The following is a 27,131-nucleotide window of genomic DNA, read 5'->3' on the forward strand; positions in this document are numbered from 1 at the left end:
CCATCTTGAAATTCTTAATAATTTTACCTTTAACTCATGTTTTGTAAGTGAAGTCTGCTGGGACAATGGAGCACGCACTGGGAGCTTGAATCCCCGGCTCTAGGCAAAGTCTAGGCTCTGGCCACCTACCCCACCATAGCCCTCTGGATGTGTTTTTCCTGCACACTCTCCTGCTCTCCGCCATACAGTCTTGCAATTCCTGCCCTGTTCCTTGATTGCTGCCACTCTCCACCTGGGTTAAATGACTATGTTAACTTCTGAGGACAGAGGACCACATTCCTGGGTTGTCCCTTGTCTCCAGTGGGGTCCCTCTCTTCCTTTTTCCAAACTTTCTGAGTCTTACACTTGTCTGTTCTGGTCTACTTGAGACACCCTTGGGGACTGGGGATGGGGAGTGGTGCGGGACTATAGGAAAAGAACTGTGTGATTTTTATGATTCCACATGAGTTAAATGCTCTTATGTTTACATTTAAAAGAAGCATTGAGCAATATAAAGACAAATGGTAAAGTGTATGGTAATAATTTGAAATTTACTTTTTCTTTACTTAAAAGGACATTAAATGGCAATTAAAAAAGCACCATTACAAATTGAGAGAGAGAAATTGCAGAAGGAAAAAGCTTTATATTTTAGTACCTTTAACGGCCCTTTTTTCCTGCTTTTTGAACAAAAGGTCCTGCAGTTTCATTTTTCACTGGGCATCACAAATTATGTAGCTGGAACTGACTGTTTTAGAATCCAAACCAAATAGAAAAGTGCTGAGGAATACATGGAAGAAAAAAAAAAGCTACTTAATCTAAAGATGCTATAGTGGATTTCAGTCTGATTAAAAGGTCAGCAATTAGTTTTCAATCTTTACAAACTATTAAGATGAAGACATTTCACATTTTTAATAATGATCAGAATAATCTGTCAGTCTTGACAATGTTTTAATTTTATTCTTACAGATTAACTTTTTAAAAATCTTCATTAATATTTACTTTAAAGTAAAAGGGACTTTTGGAAAATTTTCCCCCGAAATTAAAACCTAGTACTTTATAGTAACCACATTTGAATCAGTTATCCAAATCAGTCAGTCTCTTATGCAGGCAGAGATTAGTTAATGAAATTAAACTGGCTTCCATTTTCAAAACAAAGAACTGCACTGAAAATAACAAACAATTTGCCAGACATTTGCTTAGCCATAAAGTAGAGCCTTATATCATATGATAGTTACAGATTATGTAAAATGTGATCATATGCACTTATCTTCGCTGCTAACCAGTTTATTTTTATAGGATTTAAAATATTTTACCAAACAATCCCTATTACTACTTTCCAATTTGTAGGAGAAATGCCATAAAATTGTTAATCTAATAGTAGAGGCATCAAAATAGCAATAAGATCTAATTATTTTATTGCTAAAGAAAACACTTAGTCACCTTTCCTGAAAAATGTACAAATGAGAATTTCTCAGAGAAACAGCTGATGATTCTAAAAGCCAACTGCTTAAAGACAAGTTTAGGATTAAGCACATTTCTCTAGCAATGTATGATCATCAAGAAAAACCATGATTGCTACTAACGGATGGTTTAGTGTTGATTAAAACCTTTTGCTAAAAATTCTGTAAGGACAGGACCAGAGGACTTAGTGACCATGAAATTTAGAATATGTTGAAGAATATACATGCAATAATATATCCTAGTTACTTTCTAGACAAATTCCTGGTTAAATTTAAGGCTTTGTTCTTTTGATTCCCACTGCCTAGAATCATCTTTTATATTCACAGGGTTTTCTCCTTAATTCATGATCTGCTCCAATGTTATGTTGTCAAGAGCAGTCTATTTGGTTGCCCTATGTAAAAAGCCCCCTCCCCATTACTTCCAAATCTCTTATTCTGCTTAGTTTTTCATCATGGGACATATCGCTACTTGGCACTAAAATATAATGTCCATGAAGGAAGGTACCTGGTTAACCATTTGTATTTCTCCTTTACTGCTATATTCCTAACACATAGAACAGTTCTGGGCAGATAGAAAATATTCAATAAATACTTTGAGTGAATGAAATAATGAATGAAAGATTAACTGAAACCATCTATAATTTTTGTTAATGCGGTAAATAGATTTATTAAATTACAGACAAAATAGGTTGAGGATATGCTCAAATAACACATCATTGTTGTTTTCAAGAAGCTTACATATTGGTCAGAAAAGCAAACTATCAAAATATGATTATGATCCAGTGCGACAGACACGCGTGTGCTATTGTGTGTAAGTGGCTGGGAGCAGTTCAGTTTCTATACTTGCTGACTGCGAGCTGAGCCACTGACCAACTTCAGGAAACTCACTGCTAGGGTCTAAAAGCCTTTTCTACACCATTCATTTATTCAAAAGATGCATGCCACAAAAAGACACTAGACTTGGAAGTAATTTGATGTTTCCTAGGAGTAAAAACAAAGTTTACAATCATCTAGACTCTATTATAATTTAATTTTGGGCTAGAATATAAAGTTATTTAGTTATGATTAACTAGACTGACATTTAAATTATCTCCCTTACATAAAATATTCAGTGCACTTTTTGGAAGAAAAACACTCTTCCTAGGAGATAGGAATTTTATCCTTCAATATAAAGTGTAGGTTTTGAATATGTAATTTTCTTATGTCTAAGAAATATAAAAAATACAAATAGTATAGCATCACTCAGCTTAAATTATGGTTAATGCTTTTTCCTTTTCTAACTTATCATGTCACTAGCTTATATTCAGTGTATTTTTAGTAAGCATTTAAGATTTTTACACCAATTTCTTTTATTTTGAATAGACTTAGAAAAAAAGAGTATTCACTGTCAAGAATTTTGAAAACACACTGAAGATTATGAGGGATATCCAGACCAAAAACAATTAAAATACAGACATAAAGATGAATGAATCTTTACAATATCCCTAATTACCTACTCTAGCAACATGCAAAACGTCCATATTTGAAACAGATTGTATTTTCAGAATGCAGTGAACGGTAAATCAAATAGATATTTCAAGTTTATACATATATGGAGACTTGTTTATTTAAATCTATTTTCAATATCAGTTCAATTAATTATTGTTGCCTGAGCAAATATATGAAATCTGCATATATTAGCCTGCAAAATGTAATCCTAAGGCAAAACCTATACAGAATACCCACGCAATGGCAGGGATAGGACTGCTGAATATATATTTTAAGAAGCAAAAGAATTGGACAAACTGCTTCTGACAATAATTGCTTTAAAGACCCTTTAGGAAATACCAGCAGAATTGGTTGGTAATTTAGCATGTCTTTCACTTTGAACATAGTCCCTAAAGGTTTTTGCACATGTCAGGATATCTACAAACACAATTTGTTTCAGGCTGACTATCCATGATCAACATTTTCCTTTACTGTCTACGACCCGAATAATTCCTTCTACTAAACTACACATCTTATTTTTTTTCTAACATGCACTGAAGATTAAAATCAAATGTTTCCTAGGTGTTGCTCTCTTGTTTTCCCCTCTAAATGAACCACCTTTAAAGACCATTTAAATAAACTATGAAAATAGAAGGTTGCAAATATAGCTCTTAGGGATTGTAGAAGTCAGTTAATTAAGGTTTATTGCAAAGATTTCTAATTATGAGAGTCATAGTTCTAAATGTATAATCTTATTTATCCAACTAGAATCAGGATAATCAAGGAATGTTTCTTCTAACTATAGCTAAATGGTTCTAAGTGATTTGGAAAAGATTTTTTTTTACATTTATTTAATTGTAAACAGATAGCAAACAATTAAGTCAAGGTTGTTTAATGTTGTTTCCTTAATACTTCTTAAGTATGAGAAAAGACATATACAAATAATTAACTTCATGAAAGAAAAGCAAATTTAATGCAAACTTTCCCTTTATCCTCAAGCTCCACACTGTGCATACATAGAGTAATAAAAACATAATTAGTGCAACTATCTGTATTTCTCAGTCTCTACTACTTTACTTAGTATTCAGACAAATGTCACCACATGTATATTATTATTCTGCTGATTTTCTTTTCTCCTGTCTATAGCCCTGATAATATATCAGCATCTTCTGCTAAATGGTTGTTTCTCTAACCTGTGTTGTCTATTTTGCAACTCATTTCTCCAAATTTAAAGTTAAATCTTCAGTTCCTTCCCCAAATCCTGTTGTGCCTCTGCAATATATCAACTTCTTAGATGCTCTTAGTATGTTAGTCATCAACACCTAATCCCTCAGTTGCTCAATCTTTGCTTGGTTCCTTCTATGCTGCATTCTTTCCCTTCTCCCGGCCTCATTTGACCTACTCACATTCTACTCATCTCTCGGAACTGAACTTAATTTAAATACTGCTTCCTCAAGAAGACCAGCCCTTATCCTTCAGACCTGAAGAATACATGCTCTCAGAGCACCCTGGATTTTCCTTGGTGGGACTTATCACAGTACTAATTATGTCTTTGTCAAATTATTTGTTTGTTATCTGCCTCCCCACCAGAGTGTAAAGTTCATAAGGGCTTGCTCACCACCATATATATGTTGAATAAATCAAACGCTTATGAATAGCTCATATCATTTTGTATAGTCTCAATCTATGGATACTATGTCTTATTTCATGCTTAAAATATATTTTCTGCCCTTACAGCAATACACTTTGAATAAATTCTCTCATTTTCAAAGTGGGAAATAATTCATATTCTGCCCTTCTGCTAGGTAGAAAAATGGCCTAAATGAACTCTCTTCTAATCCTAGAATGAAAGGCATAGAATGTACATTTAATGTATGAAATTATGTAAACATATTTTATTTATATATATTTTATTTAAGGTGATATATTAGTTTTATTCCCAAACTTAATTATTTATATCCTATAGTTAAAATGGTTGTACTGGATTGTATTTTTTTGATCAAGTGGCAGAAATAAAGCCTTAGAAATAATTTGCTAATGCAGAGAGGAACAGAAGACCCTAATTTGTCTCATTCTGAAGACATATTTGACAAGAATTTGTTTAGACTATGGGAAAGAACTAAGGAAAGAGAAAACAGAAATTCCATTTTGAACAACTATAAAGCAGATTCTATGCTGTGAAGCAATTTGCTAAATGAAGGGAAATACTACATAGTAAATTTAAAAATGGTGATTGTACAGTACTCTTTGGCTTTGCTTTATTTATTAGCTGTATTTCTGAAGATTATCAGCAAAGTGAAATTATACATAATATTTGAATAAAATGGTCATATCCATTATTACAAATATGCTTTTAGTAGAATATTAAAGTTTTCTTCCTGTGTTTTACAGGTTTAGCAATGTTTTTAAACTTTTTATTTTGCAACAATTATAGATTCATAGAAATTAGAAAAAAAAGTATAGCAAGGTCCCATACATCCTTTACCTAGCCTCCCCCAATGTTAATTACTTGCATAACTATAGTGCAATATCAAAACCAGGAAATGGACATTGGTAAAATCCACAGGGCTCCTATATGTATGTATGTGTGTGTGTGTGTATGTGTGTGTGTGTGTGTGTGTGTGTGTGTGTGTGTGTATGTGCGCAGCTCAGTGCAATTTATCACATATCTAACTTCATGTAACTACCATCACAATCAAGATATGTAAATGTATTACCACTACAAGGCTCTATCCTGCTACACTTTCACAGAGACATATCTCTCCCCCTAATCCCTAACCCTTGGCCACCAAGAATCTGTTTAAGATTATGCTATTTCAAGAGGGTTACATAAGTGAATCCTTTTGAGATTGGCTTTTTCACTCAGCATAGTGCCCTTAAACTTCATCCAAGTTGTATCTGCCCACAGTTGGTTCTTTTTCGTTGCTGAGTAGTATTCCAACATTTTTGATATATTTTCATTTTAAACATCACCAGATGCTGCCTTCGTGCATCTGGAATGGACTGACTTGCAGTCCCTAAAATTCATATATTGAAGTCCCACCTCAGTAGCTTAGAATTGTGACTGTATTTGGATGTTAGGACCTTTAATGAGGAAATTAAGGTAAAGTGAAGTCATGTGAGTGTGTTTTAATTCAGTATGATGGTGTCCTTATGAGAAGAGATTAGGACACAGACACGTACAAGGGAAAGAATATGGGAAGACACAGGGAGAAAATGGCTGTCTGCAAGCCAAGGAGAGAGGCTTAAGAAAAAAATCAACTCTGCAGGTAACTTAGTCTTGGACCTCTAGCCTCTAGAATGGTTAAAAAATTTTCTGTTGTTTAAGGTACCTAGTCTATGGCATTTGTTATAGTAGACCTAGAAAACAAACACCACGTATAAGAGTAGTTTTATCTGCATAAATTTGTCTCATCTATCTGTGTTCATATACAACAATACTTTCTGCTATAACACAATCACTGGTGTATCCACCTAATTTATGAATGCTTCTCAAAGGGAGTTTTTAAAATCTCTGAAGCTTTTCCTATATCATGCTCTGTGATAAATTGTTATGGGGGAATTAAAGAGACTATATACTTATAAAAATCATAGGATATCCATGCCTAACTACACTGCAGTAAAGTCCTATAGTGTAATAAAGGAAATCTTCAGCTGAAAGCCATTGGATTTTTAAAACAGACAGTTTAACTACTTTTTACAAAAAACTTCACCTAAACAACAGCACTTAGACTCATTTCTAAATATTTTTTGCTCTTTCTTTTCAGAGTGGATCATGGTCAGGCATATTAGCTATACTGTTCTTATAATATAAATAGGAATTAAAATCAACATAAATTCCTACCATCTTCTTATTTGACATACAAAAGAGATGGCTACATATGTAGGGCAACTGAATTTCAATTCATTTAGCGACATTTTATTTATGTTTGATGTTCACTGGTAATTCAATGGACTTGCTCATAAACAAAAATGCATAGATATTAGAGAGAAGCATTATATCCAATTAACCATACTACCATACTACTAAGAGGTAATATCAAAAATACCTTTCTGCACCTTGGGAAACAATAAGGACAACCACCAGAAAATCACCCCTATAATGTATAGAGTATACAACTGCACCTCAGTGAATATAGGTCCACCAAGGATATTAAGGAATAAAAAGGAATGATAGGTCTGTTTCGAGAGAACAGCAATGGAACTTACCGTCTTGATCTGTGGTCACTGTAATAGCTGTGAATGACTTGGGAGAAAAGCTCAACTCAGAGACTCCATTCATGGCTTCTATTTCAAAGGTGTAATTCACGTGAGACACAAAGTCAAGTACCACCACAGAATTGTTGATCAGGCCAGTATGTCTTGGGATGAAGCGGAGTCCTCCACCACAGTCCTCACACTGGCTGGTGTCTAAGCCACATTTCTTACAGATTACACTGTATGTGAGATCTTTTCTCCCTCCTGTGTCACTTGGTGGGCTCCATTCCAAAATAAGGGCTGTTTCATTGATGTTAAAAGCCACATTTCTGGGAGCTGAAGGTGGCCCTAGAGAAAATAATTAAAAAACAAATGTACATGTATAGGACAATGAATTACGATGCTAACTTGAAAACGTCATCAGCAAACACTTGCTAGTCTTTTATATTACTTTGCACTCTTTCTTCTGCTGGGAATGATAAAGAAATATGGTTAAAAATATCTGATTAAGTCTAATAAGTAGAGAGTCTTAGGAGTGGAGATGGTCTATATCTTAACTTTTTGGTATAATGATTTCAGTATTTAATGCCAAAAGCTACATCTCCAAAAGATACCGTAATTAAACTTTTAAAATTTGTTGACTGAAAATATACAATAACCAAACATTATTTTAAATCATGTGATAGTTTTAATTACATTTTAATAATTACATCACCATTTGAAAATTTTGAAAAAAATAATAACTTACATGTATAAAACATACTGTATTCAGTCTTTCAGTCTTCAAACTATGTTTGATTTGTAACTAGAACTCCCATTCATTACTTTTGACAATCTCTGAGGATCTGTTTCTCATAGGCTGAGAATAACTGGCCATAAATTTAGCATGGACAGGCACTTTGGAAGAAGAGGAAGAGGAAGGGAAACTGGAGGCTACACAAAAGCTTTTACTAGGTCTTGCCAATTTCATGGGATAGAAGCATTACACAGAAGGGATAAAAGGAAGTATCCATATATATGGTGTCTAGACTTTAATTTAGATGAATTTTACTAAACACAAAGTAAGTGTGTCTTTAAAAGCTTATCAGGAGATCCACACAATCCTCTTACTCGTCAATGAGACTCTGCATAAACCAAGTTGGTCGTGGATGACCGATGAGCATCTTCCCTCAGGCTTCTTTCTCACTATTTTTCAATACAGATCACACTACATACAGTACTTAATATCCTCTCACTATTACAGCCTTTTCTTAAAATTGTATCAACAATCTTTTACAACTATCACAGTCCTTCAAACCTCAGTTTCATATCATTCATTGAACAAATATTAACTGAAGGTCTACTAGGTGCTAGGCATTGCACCATGTACTTCATTGTGAAATACCACAGAGTCTTTTCTGTAACAGACTGTGCTTAAGATACATATTTGAAAAGTAATTCATTGCATAAATAACAAATTAAATAACATTCTTACCATGTTTGAAAGGCTTAGTTTTAAGAAATCAAAAACATTTCTTTAAATTTGATATCAGGAAAATTTGCTTAGAAGATGGAAAAGGATTCTCTGTGACATTCTCTCCATAGAAAGAAATTCACGTTTTTGTAAAAGCTCCTTTTGAATTTCAAAATACAGTCATTCATTTATTAAATACTTTTCTGTAGTAATCACTATGTGTGTCACCTACTTTGCTAGATCTTGAGTTTACAGCATGAGTCTGATAGACATTATTTCTGCTTTCTTGTTATTTACATTTAGCTAAATGGCTAGGTAAACATAAATACATACACATCGACAAAATAATAAAATTCAATTTATAATAATTGCAATTATGAAAATCAAAAGGAAAAGAGCTGAAATAAAAAGTATCAAGGGGACCAATCTTTTTTCTAGGCTGTGCATTTATATCAGTTGATATATATATATATATATATATATATATATATATATATATATAGAATTGGATAACACAATTATGGAGGCTGAAAAACCCCAAGATCTGCAGTCAGAAAGCCGGAGTTCTAGGAAAGCTGGTGTGTAAGCTCCAGTCTGGGTTGAAGGCCAGAGATACCAGGATTGCTGATGGTATAAATTCTGGTCCAAGGGCAGGAGAAAACTCCAGGGGGTCCAAACTGAGAAACATTCTGAGAAAGCCTCATGCAGATGATATGGAAGATGTACAGACGAGTTGGAAGAATATTAGAGGTAGAAGATGTGTAGTCTTTAGTCAAAAGTATTTTAAAATAGTCATGGAATTGGCACAAAATCACTGTGGCTAGAATGCAAATGGGGTATGCAAGAAATGAGTTTTAAGGAACAGGAAGGGACCAGACAATGCAAGGCTGCTAGGCTCATTGGAATGAGTCTGGATATTTTTCTACATGTAACAGGAAGAAACTGACAGATTCTATGCATGGAAGTGATGTATTTTAAAAAGAGCATTCTGGCTATAGTGTGAGGAATGGTCTAAATGAGTACAGAGGACTCAGTAGCAAGATCTGTTTTACGGTATTAAAGTAATATAACATCACTCTTAAATCAATACGACTGTGAATTGGGTTTGAGATATTAAGAAATGTTATATCTTCCTTTTTTATTTTGCTGGATCCTGATATCAACAACATGATGGGTAGGAATCTCAGTCACTATATGCATATCAACTAAAGCTAGACCTAGAAATGGGGCATTTAGTTTTTCTAAAAAGTTTCTGCATACCTTGTTTTATGCCATTTCATGTTTCAGAGCATTATAAAAACGTCTGCCTTCAGAAAGGAAAATATGGAAGGAATTATAAACTAGAGCACAGAGACAAGTGTAGGTTCTTATCTCCAACCTAGACTCATGCCTAGGAGATAAAGATTCATTATCATTATCGTAATAATGTCTTCCTAGAGAATGATATATTCATATTGTTGTTCTTTTCTCTCATTTATAATGGAAAACATGAATTATTACTAACTTATATTTCCAAGAACAGGAAGAATGTTATCAATTAAGTTATGGGTGTCTGCAAGTGTATGACTGTCCGCCTAGAGATACTTTAAAAAAACAAGGCAGACACCCTTCTTACTCAAGGGCTCTCATACCAATTTGCATGACGATTAAATAGCTTTTTAATTGCTGTTAAATTATGCCAGCTAAACTGTGATTTCATGCAAATATTAAGCTGTAATGACATGCAGTGAATCATTTACTAAGATTTAGAACTTAGAATAAAGAGAGACAATTAATTCTAATCCTCAGATTCAACTAAATTATGTGTCACTGGGCTTTTATGAATGTGGCCTGATTGCTTTGTTATCATTTATAAATTATACAAAGATTATGTGACACATTGAGAAAAAAAAGTCTTGGCAGTCCTAACTCTTTCGGCGACATATGCATTGAAAATTCTCAGGGATTTCCTTATGTTGATTTTATTTTCTTCAAATGAAACAAGTAATTCACATAGAACACAAGCAACCTCCATACTTCACCCTTCAGGTGACCTCGTAAGAAAAGGGCAATCATTTTGATTTGCAATCAGCTTTTTTTCCCCAAGCCCATCATATAATAAACTTTTGTGAAAACCACAATTTTACTTCCATTAGTTTATCAAAAAAACACATTTTCAATTTTCGTCTTCTTTTTCTGGCTTCAATTTGTATTTCCCCTTTACACTTTTAACGAATAAAGGAATAGTGCTCCAGTAGTAAACTTAGGAGAAGCCTAAGGCAGTGCTGTCAGGTCCCTCCCAGGAAGAGCGTCTGGCTCTGCAGCCCACACATTTCTCTCAGAGTAGCAGAGGGTAGGGGGTGGGGGTGATTTTTGTTTTATTTCATTTGATTTTAATTTTTTCTGCATGTAAGTATTCGAAACAGAACTATATTTCCCAAAATATATCCTGTGTAATATCTCTGGTTCCACGAGAGACTGCATAAAAAAATGAGTTTGGTGCTCAAATTAAGATTCCTTTGACAGACTGATGCTGAAACAAAAGTAACACAATTTGCTTCACTTTGTTGACTCCTATATTTCCAAAACATTTATTCACAGAACATCATTTTCCAAGAAGCATCTGAAGGAATGCTAGCATTCTGCAGAACACCCTTAAATAAAGGCTGACACTGAAGGAGAACAAACTTAGGGGTCACATTTCAGTTACTATATCAATTGCTGTAGATTTAATATTTTATGTTTATAGTTACAGAAATATGTTAAGTCATAAACAAACAGGGGCCTTTTCATATTAACTCTTTTATATTAAGAGTGACTATTCACTCATCCATTAACTCTTAATGTTTTTAAGTCTCTTTAAGAACAATGAAAATTTGACCCAAATAACTGAGGATATTAAGTCATGAATGGCTACTGCTATTAAATCGTATTTTATAGTTTTTAAGTTACTACCTGGCAATAATTTAAATGTGTTTATTAATGTAATGAATACCAAGAATGTAATAGGACAGTTCCCTAATAAAAAGCATATTTCTTCATACCTATGAGGTTACAAATGAGAGAAAAGTAATTCCATGTTAATCTGTGCCAAAGAGAGCATTAAATATACATATATTTATTGTGTGTGTGTATGTATGTGTGTGTGTATATATATATTGCTATATGCTATATTGCTATATATACATAGCATGTGTGTGTATATATATATATATATATATATATATATATATATATATACACACACACATAGCATGTATATATATATATTGAACCATCTAGAGATGTTTAGGTAAATGTTTTTCCAAAGGAGTAAATTGTAGAATTTACTAAAGAAATATAAATACATATGAACAAATGAAAAAGTACAACTCCAGATTTTAATAATGTACAAAAAATATCAGTTGTCAGATCTACATGTAGACATAACTTAAAACTCTAAAAGTCACTTCATTCTATGCACTATCACTATCAATTTTAACTGCTATCTACATTTATATTGTTAATCTAATATCCTTCCTATATAATCTTTGAAAAAGATACTTAATAAAAGCATCTATAAAAGAAATTACGTATTCTTTTCTAAACCACTAAGTGCTCTATCTGTAAGTTTTGTTCATAAAATGTTTGTATATTTGGAAATGGATGATGAGTAGTCATAAAATGGGCTTCAACTTCACCACAGGGAAGGGAATAAATCAGTTTATTCAGATAAAGAACTGAGGCCCAAGGAAGTTCTGTAATTACGTCAGAATCATGCAGTGCACGAGGTAGGATTATACCTAGGTCATTTCATGTTTGGTTTTTATCCTACTCTATCACACTGTATTTATCTTTTAAATAGAGAAAGTCTGGTAAATAAATATTTAAAGTATTTTATAGTGGTTTGTTTAGAGAGTATTGTCAAATACAAATTTTTAAAACACACCAATTAGAGAACAATTTATTTGTCTTCCTACAACAGATTCCTGTTAATAATGTTACCTTAACACATTGAAAAATAATTTTTTTACAGAAGAGCAATCAAGAATTAAATCTTTAGGATAAAATATTGCTGAGGATACAGCAACACGTACACTTCAGATCTTCTGAATTCTACATATTCTCATTTTCATCAATATTACTGCACCTATTTCAGTAATTAATTGATGTCTAAAATTAAGACTTATCTATTAATGTTTTCATAATACTGTGAATGAGGACTTAGATGATTCTTTTTAGATTTTCCCTTACTTCTAAAACTCATAGTTAAAGAAAGCAAACATTAAAAAAGAAATCTAATAGACCAAATACCATTCACTTCCAGAATAAAATCTAAATCTCTCAGCCTCTCCATATGTCTTTATAACTACGCCTGTCCGTTAGCCACTTTCTCCCTTTTGCTGTACCTCAATGCCTTTGCACATGCTGTTCCATTACCTTTTGCTGTGGAAAATTCCTACTTATCATTCACATTCTGATTTAGATGTTACCCTCTTTGTGACACTTTCCCACTGCCCTCAGGCAGGATTGATTACTTTTATACATTGTAGGCGTGTATTCAAAGAAATATAGCCAATATTTTTGAGCCCACTTTCTTGTTTTAAGGAATGTACTTAACATTCCATTCAATTATCACAGTAAATCTGTAAGACAGCTGTTAATATGCTATTTATAGAAAAGGTGACTGATGCTTACCAAATGTACATATTACAATGAAATATTTGTATTCATGTACACCAGTCTATTCTGGTCCAGCTTGATACAAAGGTGACATGCGTTTTAATTAAGGGAATGAATAGAATGCTTGGTTTTGTACAATCCTCCAAAAATTAATTTTTACATAGTACAAATTTTGACAAATATTGGAGAATAGAGAGTTCGAGTTGCAAGAATTCAGTGTTATTGATTCAGGATACAGCCACATGACTTGAAAATCACTTTTATGAAGTAGAAGGGAATGTTTATATTACGAAAACTGGTGTTAAGGAGGAGGGTATAGCTTAGTGGTAGAGTACACGCTGAGCATGCACAAAGTCCTGGGTTCAATCCTGAGTATCTCCACCAAAACAAACAAGCAAGCAAGCAAACAAACAAACCTAATTACCCCCATCAAAATAAATAAAATTTAAAAACACATAAATTTTTCTTCTAAAAACCTGGCATTAACTAATAAAAACTCATATCAAAATGGGTAGGCACCCATCATCTCTCTACCCATTGAGAAGGAATGTAAAGCTCAAAATACAGTTCTGGACACACTGTAAGCATTTGAAAAGTAAGCATTTGTGGTTCTAAATTTCTGTGCTACAGAGCATAGACATACTATTACCTTTGGAAAATTCCAAAAATAGTTATCAACTATTCTCATCAGTGCAGAAAAAACATTCTCAATATCAACCCATAGAAAACTAATGCTAAGAATGACAGAAATATGCTATAGCTGTGTGTGAGTTAAGAGTTAAAGGGCAAAAATACATGTATAATGAAAGGACACTAAAACACGAATGAAATCATGAGTGGCCTAGGCTTGGGTCTTCTGAGTTAAAAATCATCCAGTTTCCCTAATACCATGAAAAAAATTTACCACACCTACATATAGCCATTTCTATATTTGAATTAATTATTTTTAATTAAACACTCATTAGAAATCAAAAAGAGAAATATGAAGAGAGTAAGCACTGTCATAATTTGGGAGGGAAAAGAAAAACAATAAATAAATAGATAAAAGCAAATTAATAAACCTTTCTCACAAAGCATAACACTGTAGGGATAATTATGAATGCTCTCTTTACAATTATGGATGATTCATGGTAATTGGTCTGTTATGTACAAGTAGATGATATTAAATGGTACAGTTCTCTCTGAGTTCCGAATGGTACAGTTCTGAGTTCCAACTGTAGGTGACAAGAATAGATTCACCCTACAGCAAGTGGTAACTCAATTCTTTAGCATCAGCAGAATAACCACTTAATACCTCTTCCTATGGAGGAACCTCTTTCAGGTAATTTGATAAAAGGAACTTCGCTGAAATAAAAACTAAAGTATTTGTATTTAGGAAACTCCATGAAGCTCAACTGACATCTTACATCAGTGATCTGTATTGAGGAGACTAGGATTCATTATATACAGGTATCTCTTCTGTAATATAAAGACCATTTTAAATTTAAAATGTATTACTGCAATACACAGAGAAATATTTAGAGTTACTTTCCATAATGAAAACAAGTCTAGAATGTAACAGGCTGCTAGAGGTAAAAAAATTCATCTTTGCAACATCTCCCTTTCTGGCCTCCACAAAATTGTGGCTGTTACATTGTGTTTACAATGAGCCACTTAACCAATCAGTTGCCCTTTTGCTATTTCAGTTGTGAAATGGAAAAGCAAGGAACTAGAATGTTTTTTTCCATGCAAGACAAGCTTAGAAAGGAGACAAAAAAACCAAAAACCAAAAACAAAGAGATGAGGGGAAAAAAAAAAGAGACAGAGAGCAGGAGTACCTGGATGTGAGCATCCTGTCCTTACCCAGAAGTGGGGGACCTGAGTAGGGCAGCTGAAGTAGGGAAGAGCAACTTTCCTACTTCATCTCAACACAATATTTGTTCTACTCAAAATGAATGAGAGAATAGCGACTTTTTCAAGCAGACAATTATTTCAGAAATAATGAAGCCATGCTTTACAATGTTAGCCTTAGAGCAAAAAAATTCAACTTTTACACTTTCATCCCAATCACTGTCACTGTATATCAAACACAAAGATACAAAGACATGCTATTTGCCTGTGTATTAAAAGTGAAATTGGAAGAAACTGGTTTTACTCAAGGTATCTGATTATCCTCAGTGATGTGCATTAGAATTACCCACATATATGATTTACATTTTGTTTTGAACTTTTCCAAGTAGGTAACACAATGTTTGTTGAATGTGTTAATCTTCCAGCATCTGTTCAGCAGTTTTAAAATAACAATCCTCCTATTGATTTTAAAACATGAGAAACATCAAAGTGAAAGTGCTATGACTGTGGAATTATATTCCGTCTAACATTTTGTGCATCCATGTATTAGACCCTCTTTTCATTTCTCTCAATCCTTTCATGCTCTCAGCCTTTCTTGCTTGACAAGTACTTTCTTAGTAACTCGTATAGTCCTTTGTTTCTCCAATCTTAGTGAGCATTTTTCCCTTCTGGCCTAGAAAAGCCTTAGGCAGTTATTTTGATAACAGACTTCTTGGCAGGCAGCAGGATCTCCTGTGCTCTGAACTGCTCTCAGAGGCAGCCCTAATTGACCAAGACCTGGTATTGTGGAGTGTCCTCTACAGCTCATCTTTTAAAGCCCAGAACATACATTAAAGAGTCACCTGAGAAATAAAATTAAGAATTTAAGAAGTAGATTAAGATAACAGAGAAAACATTCCAGCATTTCATTTCAAATTCCTTATTCCTAATTTCTTTTATATTTTTTTGCAGTTCATACAAAAGGAGCACAATGAATTTTTTAAACAATCAAGAAGGCCCAAACTTACAAGTATGTTGCTGGTATAACTGCATATATACCAGGACTATTTGAGAGGTCTTAGTATAGTTAAAATTGGAAGGGGAGAGATAGGCCACAGCTGGACTTTGGTTGTCCTTGAATTGACTATTACAACTGTGGCTAATAGGAGCTGGAGTTTAAAAAGACTTTAGGCAGAAGAAGTGGGAGTATGAACAAGGTTTTGTTTTTGTTCAAAAATTATATTTTCTAACAGTTTGGGAAATGTGGACAGATGGAATACTAAAGGATGGAGACTTGCCAAAATATTATTAAATTAGCTTGAGAGAGTTGAGGACCTTAACAGAAAGGGAAGGGCCAGGAATTGACAGAAAGGAATGGACAGAAGGAATACTAAGAAGCAGAATTGCTAGGACTTGTGACTACTCGGACAGACACATCAAGGAGAGGGACGGGGGTTATGATTCTAAGCATTCTGCCTTTGATGCATGGGTAGATGAGGATTCACCAGGGTAAAGAAACAAGCTGGGTTGGATGAGCAGGCTGAGGTATGAACAATAAAACTGGCTTTTGCAGGTTGAGCTTAAATGATTAGTTTATTTGTTCATCAAATATTTATTTAGTGCATGTATTTGCTAAGTACTATCATTAGCGCTGGAGATACAGTAAAGAAAGAACATTCATGATCCCCTTGTAATCTAATGTAAGCAGAATGACAATAAATAAGGAGCTGTGTGCACAAATAAATGAGATATTTTCAAAGAATGATATAATCCATAAAAAATAAAGCATTTGACACAAAAGACGGTAATTTAGAGGGATTCTATTTTTGAATGGATGGCCAGGAAATGGCTATCTTAAGACCTGACATCTGAGTCTGAACGGCAAAAAGAAAACAGCCATCATAGGACCTAAAGGGAGAGCATTTCAAGTAGAGGGAATCGCTGGCAATAGGATGAGAGCATGTTCAGCATCATGGAAGTCCATGAGTTTAATACCAGGGAAAGTATGGTATGACACAAGGTTGAAGATGTGGGCAGGTTTCCATAGGACATACAGATTGTCAGATCCCATAATTCATTGGCAAGATAACTTTGGACCTTGGGAGAGAAGATACGATAAAAACATAGGCCTCATCTATTTACAGGTAATATTTGAAGCCATGAGATTGAAAACATGTCAAAAGGCAAGGCAAAGAAAGGAACAAGAGAAAAATTAACATTTAAAGAGTGAGTAAAGGAAGAGAAACCATCGATGGCAACAAATACAATGGTCAGAAAAATAAGAGAGTAAAGGAGAGATTGTAGTCTTAGAATATAAAGAAACAGATGGTTTCAAGAAAAAGGAAGTGACCAACAGAACTGTCATGAATAGTAAAATGAAAATGTTTCTCACACAAAATGGCAAAGAAGATGATTGGTGATTTTTCTTACACAGTTTACCTGAAGTGGTGGAAGAAAAATCTAATTGCAGTGGAGTAATGAACAAAAATTTGAATGTAGTAGAGTAAAAAGTAAATTAAAGTGTGTGAAGCAGTAACCACAGCCAATGAAGAATGCTTTCCCAAGGTGTCTGTTGTGGAGAAGAAAAAATATTGGACAGGGAGCATTTTTCTAATGACAGAAATTTGAGTATACTTATGGGCAGTGAGGAAGGAGTCACTGGAAACAAATGTCAAAAGAGGAAATTAACAATAATAGCCAGGGCCAGCCAAAGACTGAAGGATTAGATCACCCCAACCCTCGACCAATATTTGAGGGATTGGTTTGATTATGAGACATCTTTTTTTTTAACTGTAGTCATTTGAAACATCTACAAATCTTTATGTGTATACCTCACCAAAGAAGACACAGATGGCAAATAAACATATGAAAAGATGCCCTGTATCGAGTGTCATCAAAGAAATGCAAATTAAAATAATAATAAGGTACCACTATACACCTATTGGAATTAGCCCAAATCCATGACATCGGTAACATTAAATGCTGACCAGGATGTGGAGCACAGGAACTCTCATTCATTGTTGGTAGGGATGCAAAATAGTACTGTTTGGTGGTTTCTTACAAAATTAAACATATTCTTACCATATGATTCAGCAATCACATTCTTAGGTATTTACTCAAAGGAGTTGAAAACTTATGTCCATAAGTTTTCGTAAGTACAAAAATAAGTACAAAATACAAAATTCCGTAAGTCCAAAGACTTGTGCATGCATGTTTTTAAGCAGCTTATTCATAATTGCCAAAACTGGGAAGCAACCAAGCTGCCCTCCAGTAGGTACATGGATAAATAAACTCTGGTATACTCAGACAGTGGAGTATTACTCAGCACTAAAATGAAATGAAATATCCAGCCATGAAAAGACATGGAAGAATCTGAAATACACATTACTAAGTAAAAGAAGTCAATATGAAAAATGCTACATACTGTATGATTCCAACTATATGACATTCTGGAAAAAGCACATGTATGGATTCAGTACAAGGATAAGTGGTTGCCATGGGTTGGTAGGAGGAAAGGATGAACATGGGCCCAGCAGATTTTAGGGCAGTGAAAATCCTCTTAATGACCATATAATGGCTGACAGATGTTATTACACATTTGTCCAAATCCACAGAATGTTCAACACCAAGAGTGAACCCTAATGTAACCTATGGACTTTGGGTGATTATAATATGGTAATATAGGTTCATCAGACATAACAAATGTACCACTCCGGTGGAGGATGGTGATAATGCAGGGGGCTATTATGCATGTCAGGGGGCAGGGCGGTATATAGGAAATCTCTATACTTCCTCTTAATTTTGTTCTGATTCTAAAACTGCTTGAAAAAATGAGAAGTATTTTTGTGACTATATCATATGTATTGTACATCTCAAGATTATGAAATTTAAAAAGACATCTATCTCGATAGTGAAAATCCAAAGAAATTAAAAACTCTTAATGGTGAAATCACATGCTGTGTAGTACCAGAAACATATGGGTCATTCTTGTTTTGGTGATAGCACTAAGGAGCAGGGAAAGGTCTCCTGAGGTCCTTAAAAATCATATTACTTACATACTATACTTATCTATGAACTTCTTCCCTACTAAGCCATTTACTAACTGAATGTCTTAGGTTAGTCATTTTCAATATTTTAGTCCTTCATTTTCTTTTAAACCCCAACATTCAAAATCTCTCTGCCCCTGATAACAAGTGAAAAATTTTTAAAAATCTCCTTTTAAATCCCTGGAAGACTCTCTGAAAGTATGTTTTCCATGCTAAGACAAAAAAAAAAAAAAAAAAAAAGCCATGGTTAAATCATAGACACATGATCTAGAAGTTAAGGAAGCTTCTGTCTATTAAGAGTATTACAAATTGGCTATTGTTTGCAGTTAATAAAAAATGGAAATGTTGACAGTTTGCTTGATTCTTGGCTTCAGAAGTTTTACATCTTGGTGAAGCTACCCTGCTCTTCTTAAGTCAAATCATTCAATGGCCTCTTTGCTTGTTATTTTCCTGGTTTTTCTTCCTCAGCAATCTAATCTTTTAATTTTCAGGGGGCATGATGCTTTGGAGTTTATGGTCCTTGCTTTTTCTGCATATATTGTAATAACTGTTAGGGTCTCTTATCTAGTCAGAGTATAATTCAAAAAACTTTACTGATATCAGATATGCACAGAGTAAAGGATTTAACATATTTTGTGAAAAGGTTGTACAAATTCAGCACATTACTTTTTCAGTTTGTAGGAATGCAGATGATGGAAGCTGTGAGCTCAGCATAATACTATCAACAAAGTCTATTTAATAGTTTAAATACTAACTTATCAAAAATTATATAAAAATGAATTGTAAGAGAACAACTTTCTGCATTAAACAATCACTTATTATCTACTACATGCTACGTAGTGTTCCTAGTTTATTTAATCATTATAAATAACAGAATGAGGCAGATGCTGTTATTATCACTATGCATGGTGCAGCAGAGGTTGAGAGGTTAAATAATTTGCCCAGCTAGTAAGTACCAAAGCCAAGATTCACACTCATAGTCTGACTCTAAAAGATGCTGAACTTACTAGCACACTGTGCTAAGTTTTTGCTAAAACAAGGCAAAGAAGTCCTCAAGGAAGTAGCAGAGCTTCCAGTGGCCAGACTAGGGGGGACTTGAGAAAAGTTTTCATTTTTCTTTGGGTTCTCTCTTCTAAACCCTGATGGCAACACATGCTGTTCCCTGTCTAAAGCTCTGCCCAATGATGACCAGAATTAAAACTTTCTCTGCTTCCATTCGGTATAGCTAAAACAGGCTAGCATTATTGTAAACACAAAAGCATTAACAAAGTATTTTTTAAAAAAAGAAAATCTAAGAAACATAAAATGTTAAGCTATTAAGTACACATATCAGATTCAACAATGACTGACTAGTTTACTGAGTTCATAGACCTTGTCACATCCTCTATTTATTTTCTTAATAGTTTCTCACACAAAGAACTAAGGCTTCCCAACTACCTACTCTGCCACCTCACTGAAGGGGTTATATTGATGGAAATGAGTTTATTCCTTCAATGTGTCGTCTATTTATGGCCCTCCAGTTAAATAAAAAGAGGAGATTCTCCTCTATCACTCACCTAGGAAGCATTATTTAGTTTCTGATGTAAGTTTTGAGGGAACTTCCCTGGCAGACCTGTAGCCATTTGAAACACCACCATCTACCTAAGCTGGAGTATGCTTTTCACCATATAATATAGTAATATACAGCAACCATGCAAAAAGGATAGAATATGAAACGATAATAAAAAACTATTCCTGTTCAAAACTATTTCCACAATTAGGTGAAAAATTATATTTAGAATTTTCCTTTTCCTACTTATAAACTAAGAATATGCTCCTAGAAAAAAAAATTTCCTGCGCTACAATTTTCTGAAGAAAGTAGTCATTCAGCATTTACAATCAGAAAGCAAAAATTACATCTACTAATGAATCTGTTGCATTTTTATTAAATGTGTTCCATAAAAATGCTTTATATTTTATGTCTGCAGTAATACACACAAATCTATAAACTGCATTAGTTAAAATGAATGGAACATCTCATTGTCTCTAAGAAATATGTGACATTACATAATTTTCAATCTATTTCTGCTTCTATAGAATTACACAAGATAAGCAACATTTTGACCCCAATTCATCAACAAGAGGGGCAAATTTTCACTATACCTTATTTAAGTATTTAACAAGACTTTCACAGCTACCTTAAGAGGTGACATTTTACTTTTGCATGGCTTAGCTTTGCATTAATATATTAACTTTTATTTTTAAAGTATACATATATTTCACAACACCTTAGTAACAGGAGCATACAAATAATTTAAATTCTTAGCACATGAATTAAAATGACCTTCACATTTACATTTAATATTCTATTGGCTCCAATCCCAAAACTGGAGAAAAAGTGAGAGGCAAAATGTGGATAAACTCAAAAATACCTTCCTTTAAGGACAAATGTCAAGTTTGAAAACTGGAACTTTTCCGCATAACAACAGCACAATGACTTTTAAAGTTTCATGTGGAAGCTCCCCGACACAGCAGACTTGATGGTCCTAAATTGATGTGCCTTCAAACGATCAAGGTTTGAAGCAAAGAACAGAAGTTTTGTTTATAAATTCTCAGGTAGTTTTAAACTGCTTTAACTTTCTAAGGACAGATTATGGTTAGGAAAATTTTGTAGGGCCTCCAAACCAGTGCTGGCATTTGCACATCAAGGATCAATGTGATATTTGAAGAATTAATACATTCTCTGCAAGCTGTTGAAAAGCAATTATGCTAAGAAAGAAAGAGAAACTTTTTCCTTGACTTTTATCAAAGACAAATCGCATTGATGGTAGGATTTTGTATCCACTTCTTAAAAAAAAAAAAAAAAATCAGGCTAAAGACACCAAAAGGTTGGAAATAGGATTTTCAAATGCAAAATGGATAGACTTACTGGTACATGCCATGGAAGGTGGGTCTTTCTCAGCTCGATAGTAACCCTTTTCACACTGACATACAGAAGTTGCTTCCATGTGGGTTAGACTGTGTGGAGGACATTTAGAACACTTTGTGTTGCCAGCAAATGCTTTATAGAATCCTGGTCTGCAAGCTGTAAAAACAGAAAAAACAATTATTTTTATTACTGCTAGAACTATTTAATTTGTACACATACAACATAATCTAAATTATACCCACTTCGGATCTCAGAGTTCAGTGTCACACATACACAGAAAAGTCAACATATGCTAATATTAATGAATAAAATTTGTTATTCAAAATTAGTAACACAATAGTAACCTCACATGTTAGCTGAGGTTGCTAATTTAAAAGGTATTTTTGAAATCCACATATGCAAGATAACAGTGCTTACCAAAGTGTGAGGATGCCCACATTAAAGGAGATTATTGTGTAGTTCTGGGAGATGGCATTAAACAACATTGAATCACATTGTTTAAAATGTTTTTACATTCCATTTCTCCCTCAGTCCTCTTGAGTACCCAAGGGAAAGTCTGCTCTAGCCACACTGGCCTCCTTCAGAATATTGGGCATCCAAAGCACTCTCCTGCCAGTGGGCCTTTAACACTCACTCTCACCCAGCTGTCTGAATGGTTTGCTCCCTCCCTTACATCAGATCTTTATTCAAATATTACTGTGTTAATAAAGCCTTCACCAGTTCTGTTTTTATATTGCAACTCCCACTACATCCCATCTCAGTAATCCATATTACTCTCCATTCTTTTTCCCATCTCCAAATAACTTAACAACATCTGACACTTAATACATTTAATTTTTGAAGCCATTTCCCCCTTTAAATGTATGCTCTATGAGGGTGGAGATTTCTATCTGTTTTGTTCATTGAAGCATCTCCTGGGCCTAGAGCAGTGCCAGGCATTATTAGGCCCTCAATGAGTATTTGGTAAATGAATGAATGAATGAATGAACTGCTGAGGGACTCCTTTAACTTCTATGTGTTTACTATACTCTTTCACCTGCTTTGAGCCTTTTCCTCCCTTGAAAAATCCCTTCTCTCCATCTCTACCACATGACCTACTCAGGTTGCTAACTCCTAGTCATCTTTTAGGTCTCACTTCTATTAGAAAGTCCTTCCTGACTTCCTAGACTAGTTTCTCCAAGCACCTGTGCCTTTTCCATGTTAGTAACCCCTTCACAATTACTTGTTTCATGTCTGTAAGCATCACAAGGACAGGCTGGCACAGCGCTTGTCAGAAAGTCGGTGATTGGTCCATACTTGTTTTACTGATTGGGACAATGTGCGAGTACTCTGATAATTAAGTTCCTGCAGAAGATTATGCATGTCTACTCAGTATATGTTCTGATCATAGCATAATTCATCTTACTACAAATTTATAGATTTTTTTGGACTTTTTGAATTATTATAAATAAGGGACAGAAACAGCAAAAATCTTGAAAGTGATTCAACTACAACTCAAAAATGATTATTTTAATATTGCAAAGTGTGCTGGCTGTTAAAAAATTTTCCAGTTGAAGTTATTATTTATATGAATTTATTTATTCACTTATTTTTGCCTACTGCAAAATATACAAATACAAATTGGATACTGGCATAACAACTCTCAAGTCTATGCCTGATTTCAAATGTTTGTCTACTCAAAATTACCTTTGAAAAACCTTAAAATTTTGAACTTATAAAATGTATCTGGATTCTTAAGTTACTACCTTAAATATTTTAATACTGGAATTTAGTCTATAATTTCATTTCAAATTAAGGATTATACTTTTTAAATGTTAGAAAAACATTTTTTCAGGAAGTAACATTCTTTTCATATAGCACACATTAATGGTATACAGCATCTTGCACTCTTTTTGGCTTCAAATCATATTATATTACAACTACTTGATCAAATCATCACCTCAACTTCTTATAAATGCCACAAGCCAAACACAGGCCTTACCGTTCTTATACCCACAATGCATGTTTCAAGTACATGTTTAGTTTTTATAAATGCTTGAAAAGTTGAATGAGTGAATGAATAAATCATTAATTCATTAATGTCTAATATGAGATTACTAGAATTCTGTAAGTGGAATAGACATTCTGCATCTCTTTTAGTTAGTGGTTTTAGGTTTTGTTTGTATTTCTTTAAAAATGGGATATCAGTGCCAATGTCTTGAAAACTTTTAAATTACTTTCTTATACATCCCTTATCCTTTCTCTACCTCTTCCTTATTTCTCTGTTTATTAAGTATGCAAACTTCATTTCCGAAAAACAAACAAATCACCCAAGATAAAAATATTTCCCAACAAACGTCAATACTGCAGCTAGAAAGTTAAATATTATGTAATTCAATGGTTTCAAATGTCTTCTTTTAGAAAAAAGCTATTCAGATATAGACCTTATAGGTTAAATCTGCGTTTTCTGCAATGACTTTTTTTTTAAGTATCTATTTCTATATTTTAAAAATTCATGCTTATATAAATGAGATCATAACAGGTATGTGCTTTTTGTATGGACATTTACTCTAGAATATCATTTAGAAATCTGGCTTACTTCCACCCTTTCTGCCTTCTTTCCTCTTTAAATATCATTTTCCTAAAATGCCAGCACATTTCTGTGTAGATATATGTTTACAAAAATATGATCAGAATGATTTAGTATTGCTGCTTTTTAACTCTGAGATAATATCAATAAACTTTACATTGTTTTCCTCAATTATCCAGTATTGCATGGAAATCACTCCAGGTCAATGGTTGTAGTCAATTTGCTGTAATGTATCTGTAGTATTTGTACCAACAATCTTTCAGTTGAGAGAAATATTTCATAAACTATGCTGCAGTAAACTTACTCATGATGACACCTGTATTTCCATTCCCAAGAGCAGGAGCTCTGAGCCAGGGTATATTAATTACTTGTTTTAATACAGTATTTCCATGTTACATGCCTCAACATTTTTCAAACTCAGAATAATGTAAGTGAGCACCCTAACCTTTCACCCTACTAATCCCTGTAATTAATGTTAGTTATTCTTTTACCTTTTGATAATATGTGGAGTTAATATTGTTTCTTCAATTGAAGTTTCCTAATTGCTACTAAGGCTGCACATTTTTTTCACATTTTTACTGGTCACTTGGTTATACTTGTATATAAACTGCCTTTTGATCTTATTCTTTTGATTTATTGTCTTTTCTACTAATTTGTAAGAGCTGTTTATTAGCAACATTAATGCTATGTCATTTTTGTTATGTTTTTCTATCAATTTTATAATGAAATTATGCATAAAAAGTCTCATTCACAGTAGTATCAAAAAAGTAAAATACTTAGGCATAAATTTAACCAAGGAAGTGAAAGACCTATACAATGAAAACTATAGATTTTGATAAAGAAACTGAACACAATTCAAACAAATGGAAAGAAATCCTGTGTTCATGGATTGGAAGAATTAATATTGTTAAAATGGCCACACTACCCAAAGCTAATTATAGATTCAATGCAATCCCTTGTAAAATTCGAATGGCATTTTTCACAGAAATATGAAAAACTGTCTTAAAACTTGTATGAAACCACAAAAGATCCCAAACAGCCAAAGCAATTATGAGAAAGAAGAACAGTGCTACAGGCATCACATTTCCTGATTTCAAACTATACTACAAAGTTATACTAATGGAAACAATATGGTACTGGCCTAAGAACAGACACATAGATAACAGACAGAACAGAAAGCCCAGAAACTTTCTGCATAAACAATAAACTAATATTTGACAAAGAAGTTAAAAATACTCAATAGGGAAAGATAGTCTTTTCAATAAACTGTTAGGAAAGCTGAGAAACCCCATGAAGAAAAATGAAATTAGACCCTTACCAGACACCATTCACAAAAATTAACTTAGAATGCATTAGACACTTAAACATGAGACCTGAAACTGTAAAACTTACAGAAGAAAACATAGGAGAATGCTCCTTGCTATTGGTTTTGGTAATAATTTTTTTGAATAGGACAATAAAAGCACCAGCACTAAAAGCAAAAATGAACAAGTGGGACTATACAAACTAAAAAAGCTTCTGTACAACGAAAGAGTCAAAAACAATGAAAAGGTAACTGACAGAATAAGACAAAATATTTGCAAACCATGTATCTAATAAAGGGTTAATACCTAAAATATATAAAGAATTCACAAAACTCTATAACAACAACCTCAAAAAATGAACAGTTAAATTAAAAAATACACAGAGCAGTTGAATAGACATTTCTCTAAAGAAGACATACAAATAGCCAAAAAGTACATGAAGAGATGCTCAATAACACTAATCATCAGGGAAATGCAAATCAAAACCACAACAAGGTATCACCTCACACTGGTCAGAATGGCTATTATCAAGAAAACAAGAGATACATGTTGATGAGGATGTAGAGAAAAGGGAACCCTTGTGCACTGCTGGTGGGAATGCAAATTGATGCAGCCAATATGGAAAACAGTACGAAGATTCCTCAGAAAATTAAAATTAGAATTATCATGTGACCCAGCGATCTTACCTCTGGGTATACATCCAAAGGAAATGAAATAAAAATAGTGAAAAGATATCTGTATTCCCATGTTTATTACAGCATTATTCACAATAGCCAAAATATTGTGAAAAAAAACTTGTGTCCATCAACAGATAAATATACACCTACAGAAAGAAGACCTACAGTGATTCTATATTTTAGTTTCTATGCATAATGCTATAGTTTTATTACGTAAATCCACATTTCTTGGACTACTGCATTCATCTCAGGTCTGGCTGGCTCTGTTTCTCCCTGTTCACACATACTCCCCAGTTATTTCCCATTACATTTCTAAATGGTAAAAATGACCATATTTAGCATACTACTCTTTACTGTCTATAGTACGAGTTGGTAATCTACTGCCCTTTGGCCAAATCTGGCCCACTGTCTGCTGGTTTTGTACAGCTTGTGAGCTAAGAATGGCTTTTACATTTTTAAAGTGATCATATAGGTACATGATATCCTCAATTTTGACTCTTGGCCTGCAAAGTCTAAAATATATACTATCTGTCCCTTTACAGAAAAAGTTTGCTAACACTTACTTCTAGAATAAAGTTCAAACTCAGTTTAGTGTTTAAATTCCTTCACAGTTGAGCTCAC

The 27,131-nt window shown here is 33.6% G+C and overlaps 1 protein-coding gene across 6 annotated transcripts in view; it reads right to left on the bottom strand.

The window, feature by feature from the left end:
* Positions 1-27,131, bottom strand: part of EPHA6 (EPH receptor A6) — a 730,500-nt gene that overhangs the window by 392,608 nt on the left and 310,761 nt on the right. For 4 of the 6 annotated variants that reach the window (XM_064496237.1, XM_064496232.1, XM_031457432.2 and 1 more), the window contains 2 exons: positions 21,961-22,116; positions 7,116-7,451 (listed from right to left, as the gene is read on the bottom strand). In XM_064496237.1, the coding sequence (XP_064352307.1) occupies positions 7,116-7,451; positions 21,961-22,116 (492 nt within the window). Of the gene's footprint in view, positions 1-634; positions 757-7,115; positions 7,452-21,960; positions 22,117-27,131 lie in introns of those variants that run through there. The other 2 variants (XR_010384763.1, XM_064496249.1) reach the window with 2 other exon arrangements.

The sequence above is a fragment of the Camelus dromedarius genome, chromosome 2 (genome assembly GCF_036321535.1).
Source record: "Camelus dromedarius isolate mCamDro1 chromosome 2, mCamDro1.pat, whole genome shotgun sequence".
Taxonomy (NCBI): domain Eukaryota; kingdom Metazoa; phylum Chordata; class Mammalia; order Artiodactyla; family Camelidae; genus Camelus; species Camelus dromedarius.